Source organism: Microtus ochrogaster, chromosome 19, assembly GCF_000317375.1.
Source record: "Microtus ochrogaster isolate Prairie Vole_2 chromosome 19, MicOch1.0, whole genome shotgun sequence".
Classification (NCBI taxonomy): Eukaryota; Metazoa; Chordata; class Mammalia; order Rodentia; family Cricetidae; genus Microtus; species Microtus ochrogaster.
The window spans coordinates 47,141,064-47,151,092 of NC_022021.1; the positions used below are offsets into that span (position 1 = coordinate 47,141,064).

The 10,029-nt window shown below is 43.7% G+C and overlaps 1 protein-coding gene across 3 annotated transcripts in view; it reads left to right on the forward strand.

The window, feature by feature from the left end:
* Sema5a (semaphorin 5A) overlaps positions 1–10,023 on the forward strand; it is a 429,658-nt gene extending 419,635 nt beyond the window's left edge. For all 3 annotated transcript variants that reach the window (XM_013349712.2, XM_026783702.1, XM_026783703.1), the window contains 4 exons: positions 996–1,151; positions 2,437–2,484; positions 5,476–5,687; positions 8,364–10,023. In XM_013349712.2, coding sequence (XP_013205166.1) covers positions 996–1,151; positions 2,437–2,484; positions 5,476–5,687; positions 8,364–8,483 — 536 coding nt within the window. In that variant the 3' untranslated portion in view covers positions 8,484–10,023. The remainder of the gene's footprint in view (positions 1–995; positions 1,152–2,436; positions 2,485–5,475; positions 5,688–8,363) is intronic.
* Positions 10,024–10,029: the final 6 nt, after the last annotated feature.

Here is a 10,029-nt window from a genome sequence, read left to right on the forward strand (position 1 = left end):
AGACTTTATCAGAGTGCATGCACAGGTCTTGCTAGAAAATCCCACCTATATTTAAGAGGACCTCAAAACCAAATTCTCATAATCATTCCAAAAATCAGCCTTTTATGTCTTTGAGAGGAAAAGTCAATCCATTTGTATGAATCAGTACACAAGTTGTTTTTTTGCGTTGTAAAAAGTAATAATAAAGATATGTGTGTGTGTGTGTGTGTGTGTGTATATATATATATATATATATGAAAATATCCTCCTTATTGATAAATAAATAATGAGTTCATTCCTTAACATAATATATGAGTCTTATCCTTGTTTCTGAATATCTGTACACCTGGGCGGATTGAAAGACATTCCAACAAGTCCTCCACCTCCAGACATTGCTCACCCTTGGGTCCTGACCAAGGCTGTGGGAACTGACTTCATTCATCTCAGAAGGTCTGAGGTGAAATGAGCTCTCCTGGCTGGCCCACCTTTGGGGACTTTGCAGAGGTGGTTTTGCTGCAGAAGAAAGGTGCTTTAAGCTTCCATTAAGAAACCAGGGATTTTAGCGTGTGGAGCTGGCCAACACGGATCCTGGGGGAAATGTCCGGGATATAATCTGAGGGTCTCTTTGTAGGGGAGCTTACTCTGTAGCTGTCAGCACTGATGGTTTCTGAGTCCAGATGTCATGTTTGTCTCAAGAACTGGCTTACTGACTATTAAATAAAATTGTTCATAGAATTGAAATGATATGGGACTTAGGACACTCACTTCAAATACATTATATCTGACTGAAATTTTTAGCACATTTACTCATCCTTGTGTGGATTTATTTACTGGATTGGCACAAAGTTATGGCCACATCTTGTTTATGCACAGAGTCATGAAAAACACAGTGTGGAAGCTCAAAGTCAGTGTGACTTGACTGTGATTGGTTGCTATCATCAGGTGACCTCGCCTCTCCCCTTCTGATTGGTTGCTATCATCAGGTAACCTTGCCTCTCCCCTTCTGGTCTCTGCAGAGAGCTGGTCAGAGTGGTCCGAATGGTCTGTGTGTGATGCCTCTGGCATCCAGGTCCGTGCTCGGCAGTGTATTCTTCTGTTTCCTGTGGGCAGCCAGTGTTCTGGAAATACCACAGAGAGTCGGCCATGTGTGTTTGACTCTAATTTCATCCCAGGTAAGGGCGGAGATGTTTATCAGTGTGAACAGAGTCATTCCAATATCCAGAGAGGAAATGACCCATTGGGTCAGTCTTTTATCTGCTCTTTGAGGCTGCCTTTGCTGAATTGAAAATGATTCTGTCTACTGTTGTGGTTTCAAGGTGACTGGAATATAAATTCACATATAACCGCAGATTTAGACTGGAATTTAACACAATGTCTTCTATAATTTATTGATGCTCATGGAGTGTGAGGATTTTACTACCAAAACTGCAAACTGATTGCTTGTTTTAATATCAGCATAAATACTTATTATGGCAATGTTTTGTATGTGTCTGCACAGCGAAAGTGGTCATTGTCTTCCCGTAACTCTCAATATACTAGGGAACATGATGCCTGTCATTAATATTGCCTTGAAAAACAGGTTACCGGTTCCTTTTGCTACAGCCTTTTTTTTTTAATGAGGAATCAACATTTAGTTATCACAGGGCACCATTAGTTATTGCAATGACCCTGGACAGTGGTCTTCTACTTATGTCTAAAGCCCTGAACACAACCTCCCTTCCTCTGTGGGGCATAATATAGAATAAAGCCGAGATCAAACTGGTGGGAAGAAATAATGAGATTAAATTACGGAAGCATAGTTTATTCGTTTCTTTTTACGCAGAACCGTTAGCTTTAGTATACCCTTAGAAGGTGCCTCAGCCACATACAGCCTACGAGTGATGCTGCTTTCTGTTTAACATACTTTCAGTCTTTGTTATCTGATGAAAAATACCTGTGGGAGAGTCTGGCATTTCCAAACACCTGGAGTGTCACCATACTCGGAAGACTGCCATGTCGTTCATGTCCTGTTTGTATCACATGATCACAGTATCACATGAGGCACAGGAAGGGAGTACCTTGGCTTCTGAGTAGAGTTTTCCTTGAGCTCTGATGGTTCAGCCTTGATTTCATAAAGGATGCAACACCAGAAAACAATACAGGACACCGTGATCGGGGCTCCCTGGGATGGGGCATGCCATAGCAGAAATCAATACTTCCTCTTGTTTCAAGCCTGAGGGACCATGGCATTTCCTTTTTTTGGTATTGAATATCATACCCTCGTAGTCAGGGTAACAAAGCCAAATCCTCCTCAGGTTTATTAAAACAAGAAACAGTCAATGCTTTTGATAATTAGCCAAGCTTTTGAACCTTAGATTCATATTGAATTCAAAATCATTAGTGTTTGAAATGAAGCATGGATATGAACTTGCCTCCCAACTCATTTGTGCATAGTGATTGCATTTTCTGTTTTTCCAGAAGTGTCTGTGGCAAGATCCAGCAGCGTGGAAGAGAAACGGTGTGGAGGTGAGTTCTCCTGCTTAGAAGAGCTCTTGCTGGAACTCGGACATATTGAAACCTCTCTTTTCCCAGGGTGCTCTGCTGTTGGATATGGGTGGCTGGTCAGGGAAGTCTCTGAGTATATGGGTCATGATCTGCAGACACACCACTAAATGCTTCTAGAAACAGATGTGTCCTATCAGCATCTCACAAGGCTGCCACCATCTACAGCTCTTTGTGGGAGACAGGCTTTCGACATCCGCAATTCCTATCCTAGATGGGAGGCTTAGGGCATGGGCTAAGACCACTGTAATGATGGTGTACTAGCCTCTGTAATGATGCTATCATCAGATTGGGCCAAAGGAGTCAGTTTGTCACATTTTGTTGCCATATAAGTGAAGAATAACAGTTTCCGGAAATTTTATATTGGCCATTGTACTAAAAAATTCTAAGCATCCATTTTAATCTTCATTGTATGGGTAAGAACGACGGAACTCAATGAGATAGGGCTCAGATCCAGATGGGTCATGAGTAGGGGATTCAGGGATAGCATCCTAGCAAAAGAATGCAGCAGGGGTTTTACATTGAAAACTTCCCGAGAAAGGGGCCCAGTAGATCCCTGGGAGATGCATGGGAAGATTCTGCAGCAGCCATGTCTGGGTCATACTATTGGGCAGCATCAGAATCTCAGGCTATAGCTGATAGGTTCAATATAGCTGATTATATAGCATGAATGTTTGCAAGTATAGAGAAACATTATAGATGTCTTATCTCCGTGATTACTAATCAATCAAATGTTGCACAGAAAGCTGTTCAACTGAACCAATTGGGTGTTTGATCTCTAGTCTAACTTTATTGTTCAAAAACCAAGAAAAAATAAATTAATAATAGAATTAGTAGGAGAACATGTCTTCCACCAAGACTAATGACCTGACCTCCATCCCAAGGTCCTGTGTAGTGAAGAAAGCAAACTGACTCCTGACGTTGTTGTTTGACCTCCATGTACATGCTATGCTACCTGCACATATGTATGAGCATGCACACATGCACACAGACATAGACACACACACATACGCGTGCGCGCGCATACACACACGCAAAGTAAATGTTAAAAAGACAACGCATATATTTAAGGAGGAGCGACATGTACAGAACCCCGGGAGATTTAGTAGGCACTATTTCTCCCTTTGCAGAGAATGTGCTCCTATGGAAATCTTCCAGCTTAGCTATTTTTAGTTTCAGGAGACACAAAGACTGAATAATCTTGTCATAAAGATGTCAGCTGGCCACAACTTCCCCGGGTACTTGCAGGAATAATTTATATGACTAATGACGCACATCTGCATATGAAGACCATTGTACATCTTCCATATGCAGCAATGAAATATGAGTTATCAGTGCAGTCGGAAGTATTTTTATCCGTGTGTGGCACTGACTCAGGGGCGTCCTCACAGCTAAAATAGAGAAACACGGGAGCGCATGCGAAATTAGCCTTGCTTATCACCACTGCAGCCCCCATCTGCAGCAAAAAACAGCATAATTCTGATAGAACCTTAAAACCCTGGTACTAGCATCCATTGGTAAAGATTAGCAAGTGATCTTTTGACAAGTGTCAGAGCTGGACTGGTGCTAAGATGGAGCTTCTGCTGGGAGTGTGGTGGAGCTACTGAGTGAAGTGATGTCACTTCATATAGTGAAGGATGTCACTCCATGTCCACACCAAGCTCAGTAGCTCCACCACACTCCTTCTTGGCTCTGACGTTGAAACCACTGGATGACATTGCATTTCCTGGTAACACATGAGGAGACAGCGAGGGGGTCCTGTGGATGCTCCCTGAGCTGTGAGAACGTGAGGTTAATTACCTGAACAGAGTTAGTCCTCTAGTGCTAGTACAGAGTAGGAGAAAGGAAGCCACCTTCTGCCTTACGTGACTCTAATTTAGCTCAGCTCAGAGCCCTGCAGGAAGGCTGAGAACTTCAACAGCAGTGTTTTCCCAACAAACACGGAGGTTTCCAGATGGTAGTTTCTTAGGCATTCTGTAACTCTTGATGCGTTGCCAGGATGCCCATCAAACCATTCGTGTTCTCTAGACACATCGTTGCAGCTCAGTTTTTAGATATCTGTTATCCAAAGCTTGTGAAAAAAATTCAAAAAGAATTAATACCTATTAAATAGACAACAATGGGTCAAAAGAGAATTATTTGCGTCCAGCTACAAGATTATATTGAGTGCCTTTAGCACAAATCCTTTATTTCTTAGAGTAAGACAGTTTTTATAAGATCACTAAATGCAAGTTAGAAACAGTGGCCCACAGGCTAACATACAAATTAGAGAGACGGAGGGAGAGAAGAAAGGAGGGAGGGAGGAAGAGAGGGAGGGAGAGAATACGTCTGTGTGTCATCTCTAGAAAGACACAGCCAAAACTAGAGAAAGAAGAGCGGCTTCTGTTACCTTCATAATCTTCAAAAGTTTCTATTATTGAAGAAAATTTGTATCTACAAAAATACTATTAATAGCATAATTCATTTAATAGAAAACAACTTGAATAAAACGAAACAGAGAATAAGAAACGGCCTGGCTTATAGGAGTAGAGCAACTGAGGGCCCCAAGTGAGTTCTCCCTTCGTAGACTGCAGCCATGTTGGATGGATGGATGCTCAGTCTGTTAATGTCCATGGACACACTGACAGAAAACCCTCAGACCAGTGGCCACTGTGTTCTTGAAGGCTCCCTGGGACCTCCAGAAGAAAGCAAATGTGTTTCAGATGTAATACTAACAATGTTCAAGGCGTTTGAGGAAATGGTTGTAATCCATAAGAACACTAATTTGAACTAGGTTGCTCAGTGTGGAGATGTTTTTTACATGGCCCTGACATTTCCAAGAACAAAGCTACTGTGACATCTGTACCTTGGAGTATGCAGCACCTCCTTTCGTCTTTTTTTTTTTCGGTCGGGCACTTTGAGGGTCTGGTAGCGTGTTCTTCCTAAGCACAGTATGACACTGGCCCTGTTTCACAGAGTTCAACATGTTCCACATGATGGCCGTGGGACTCAGCAGTTCCATCCTCGGCTGCCTCCTTACCCTGCTTGTCTACACCTACTGCCAGCGGTACCAGCAGCAGTCCCATGATGCAACTGTCATCCACCCTGTCTCCCCTGCTGCTCTCAACAGCAGCATAACTAACCACATCAACAAACTGGAGAAATATGATTCAGTGGAGGCCATCAAGGTAAGGAATGGACACTGACAGCTGTAACCAGGTAGACCACAAAGGCAGCGAGGTAGTGCTGGGGCTGCCAGCAAGGTTCAGTGGTGGCGGTACTGGTGATGGACAGAGTTGGGGTACCCCAGACCTTTGGGTGCTCTCTGGGGAGTGTAGACAGTCTGTAGGTGTTGGTAGTTCCACTGTGGTACTTGTAGGAAGTCTACAAGTATTGGCTGGATACTCTTGGAGGCGGGGGGTGGGGAGGGTCTTTGGAGATTCGTTTTTCTCATTTGCCTATTCTTAATGGAAATAAGAGTTTGAAAACGAAAGCAATTATATATAAAATTCTGGGAATAGTAAGTCTTGGACCATGTCCAGCTGTGCCTCATATGTGCTTTTTGCCTTTGAAGAGAGGTCTTCCAGCAAAAACCTCTAGCCTAGGACCAAATGAATGACTGAGCAGCCATATAAAGTCTACACCATGGCACTCAGATGTCCATGTCCATCTCAGGAAGACCTGAGTTTCCTTTGACTTCAGTGTACTCCTTTATAAAATGGATATGATAGTGAACAGCTCCATGTAGTTCTGAGGCTTCAGTGACCTTCCTTGAGAGTTAGCATGATAGCTGCTGTTCTTCCTGTGTTTGCACGAGAAGCCGGTGTTTTCCTTTAAAGACATCACAGGCTTTGTCTGCTGACCCAGCTTCTGTTATCTTCTACACTCATGAAGGGAAGTCTCCTAAGCAAAGATTGACTAAGCTTCTGTGTCCCTGTTAAGTTAGTTGTTTCCCATAACCTATTTAGTGAACATCCGTATAACCTCTCTCCCTGCCATGATAGCTAACTTTGGAGCATTCTCTTTTATAAGAATATGTATTATGCACCACACGAAGGATCAGGGATCATTTTGGGATGGGGTGGAGGACAAGGAGAAATACTATGAAATAATGTCTTCTGGCTGCCATGTGGCTATCTGATGTAATCATGATCTCACCAGATCTGTGTCTACCTGCACGAGATCATGGCATAGATAGGGCGTAGATGATCTCAGAGTCCTACCTTGTCCTGAGGAGCAACTGGTAGTGGGTTGTTGCCATGGAAGAGAGAATCACTATTTACTGAGAATATGGTCCATGGTGGGTTTTCCATGCTCCTGTGGAGATTCTCACACCCATGAGCATATGGACAGTATTAACCAGACATAGTCGGTTATTAAAAAACAAACATGAAGCTGGGAGAGAGAAATGTTGGGGTGAAATGAGAGGAATTGGGGTGGGAAATGGGAGAACAGATACCATGCTTCATTGTGTGAGTTTTTTAATGGTATGAAATTTTCCAAAGTAAAGTCTTTGAAAAGGAATACAATGAAATCCACAATTAATTTCTTTCAGCTCCGTCAGCCTCAGGTAGGAGATTAATGATCCCAGGGCTGCAGCATCCTCGCTCTCTTCTCTGCCACTCAGGCAGAGATGGGGTCGGTTGATTTTTTTTTTTTTGTCTGTTTGTTTAACCTGTAAACTCAGCTTGAACCCAAATCCCAGATGTATCAATATCTTCTACCTTTTAGACCCTGAGGGCTCACCCATAGTCTGTCGAAAATGCGCTATACAGTTGAGAGAAACTGCACTGTGGACCTTCTAGACAAAACCGCACACCCCTATAGCTTGATGCCAACATGTCAGCATGTCTGTGGTCTCGCAGCTTCAGTCAGCAGCAGGCAGCTGAGCTGGTCTGTGTTCTCACCTCAGGTGCAATCTCCCACTCTGAGGTGATATTAGAAATGTTGCCGCCATGAGGGAAAGAACCCCAGTGTCTGGCCGTCTGCCTGGTCTACCGTGAATCCTTCAAGCACTTGCTTGGACTAATTATTTGAAGCCACCTTCCACCTACCCTGTGTCATCTTTTGGTCTTCTCAGTATTTACTTTCTAGTTGGTATAAGTTAATTCTTTGAAGTTGCATGGGACATTAATGACAGTCAATGAGGGCATCTGTGTCACAGAGGGACACAGTGGACACCTTGTAATGAGCACAGACTGAACAGACACTATGGCATTTGTTCAGATACCCTTGCTTAGAGAAGTTCTATGAAGTCTTGATAAATGCTGATGGGCTTTGGTGGGGGGGAGACTGGTTTCTCTAAGGGCGTGACCCTGCTCCATGCTCCAGTGGATGGCCCCACACCCACGAGTATATAAGCAGCAGAAACTGGAGCCATTGGATTATCTGTTTAAACAATTAAAAATAGGATATTAAAATGAGGGCTTGGGAGGTAGAAATGGGTCTGAGAGGAGAATAGGAAGGGATGGAATGTGAATATGGTTAAAATAAATTTATAAATCTCTCAAAGAATTAGTGAAAATAACATATGGAATGTAGCTCTTTATATAAGTCTAAACGCATATTAGTGTATCCCTGGGTATGGAAAATCACTGCCAGTGTCTAGAGATTTTCTAGAAATTCAGACTTTGGATTTCTGGTCCTGTCTCCCTCAGTTCCTTCCTGATTAAAGTGCTAAAGTAGGCCAGATGCCCCCGAAGACAGCCAGCCTCCTCCAGTTATCAGCCAGTAAATGAGAAGACACTTTCCAAACTAGTAGAGCCTTCAGAGAGAGCTCCAGTTCAGCCCAGCATCTCCCGATTTTATTCTATTGGAAACATCACTTACTGAACGTTCTAAATCTTTTCAAACATATTTTACAGGCATTTAACAAAAACAACTTGATCCTAGAGGAGAGAAACAAATACTTCAGCCCCCATCTCACTGGGAAGACCTATTCCAACGCCTACTTTACAGATCTCAACAATTATGACGACTACTAGCTGCTCTTTCGCTTCTGGCTCCTTGGAAACTCTCTGCTTCCCAAAGCCGTGCTCCATGACTGCCCTTGTTTCTGAGGCTTCAGAGATAAAGTGTGGATCCATTTCAAGTGCATTTCAAGTCAGGACTTTCCCATCGCTACAAAAGATGCACACCCCTAGGCACCTACGTGTTGGGCTGTGGCAGTCTGGTCTGCAGCGAACATTTGATTGTTGCTAAGTGAGCCGTGCTGTGAAGTTTCGCATTGTGCTCCTCCCAGACTCTAACTGGTCTCTTGTTTCATGAGTTTAATTTCATAAATGTGCCAACCATGTTAGAAAGTGTCTTCAGAAATGTAACATCTTCATGCAGGGCTTCGTGATGTTTTAATTTGAAAACAGACAAACAAACAACAAAAAGCCAGGCACTTTATCTGGGAGATCCCTTCCCTCGCAGGGTCCATTGTAATTCAAAGAATGAAGATATGACTGTGGCCAACTCTCCCAACCTGGGTTACTCGGTGGGTTCTTGGAAAGAGCTTGCTTGCACTAGAAGTGATTCCTGCCCAGGGAAGACCAGGATCCCGCCTGCCCGGGACCTGCCGAGTTGTGGTCCCCTTGCTGTGGTCTGGGATCCTGACTGTCATCACTGTGCAGCGGACACATGAAACAGAGAACAGACAGCGAGATACACAGCAGTGTTCTGCGGTTTGCAGCGAAACTAGCCTTACTCCGACTTTCCGATTCTGTGGCATTCCAGGGAGCTCCTTGCCATGCTATAGGCCTGCAGGCCACCGGCCTGGGCAGTGGGACTGTGCCGAAGAGCCAGTCCTAGCATTGGGGTACACTCCGTGCCCTTCTCTCCCTCCCTGTGAAAAAAGTTCTTGAGCATTATGATGCCAGTTATGGAAAACTTTGAAAGTACCAAACTGTATGGAAAGCTACTCTTTATTTTTCTGTGTTATGCAGTGTTGAGTGAACTGATGTTTATTGACAAACATTTTTTTGTATTCAGCATCTTTGATGTGTTTAATGTTCATCAATGGGCCCCTATCAAGAGCATTAAAGGTGTCTAAAGCTGTTCTCCTGGACCTTAGCACGGTCACACTGGACTGACACTCCAGTACCCTGGTCCCCTTGTTCGTTCCCTGTTGCCCCCAGTCTGGAGGAGGCAGAGGCTCTGGCAACTTTACATCAGTGCTGTCTTCCTGTGCATCCTGCCTAGCGGGTCCCACTTCTGCCCCAAGGCAGTAGCAGTCAAAATGTACCTTGAGAGGTCACAGGCACTCTAGTGACCCTTCTGCTCTCAGTCATGGGGGACTGTTGAAGGAGACTCATTACCAGCTGATACAGAGTATATGGGTATTGATTGAATGCTTTTGAAAAGCAATGACAAACTAGTTTGTGCCCCTAGCCACTATGGCAAAGACCTGAGTAGGCACTCATACGTGTGTTTACGAGAAAATAAACTTTCACATCTATGCAAACGTGTAGCATGGGGAGGAGAGATTACAGGGTTTTATGAGTGTGTTTCCCCTATCAAATATAAAGAAACAATCTCAGAAAATGT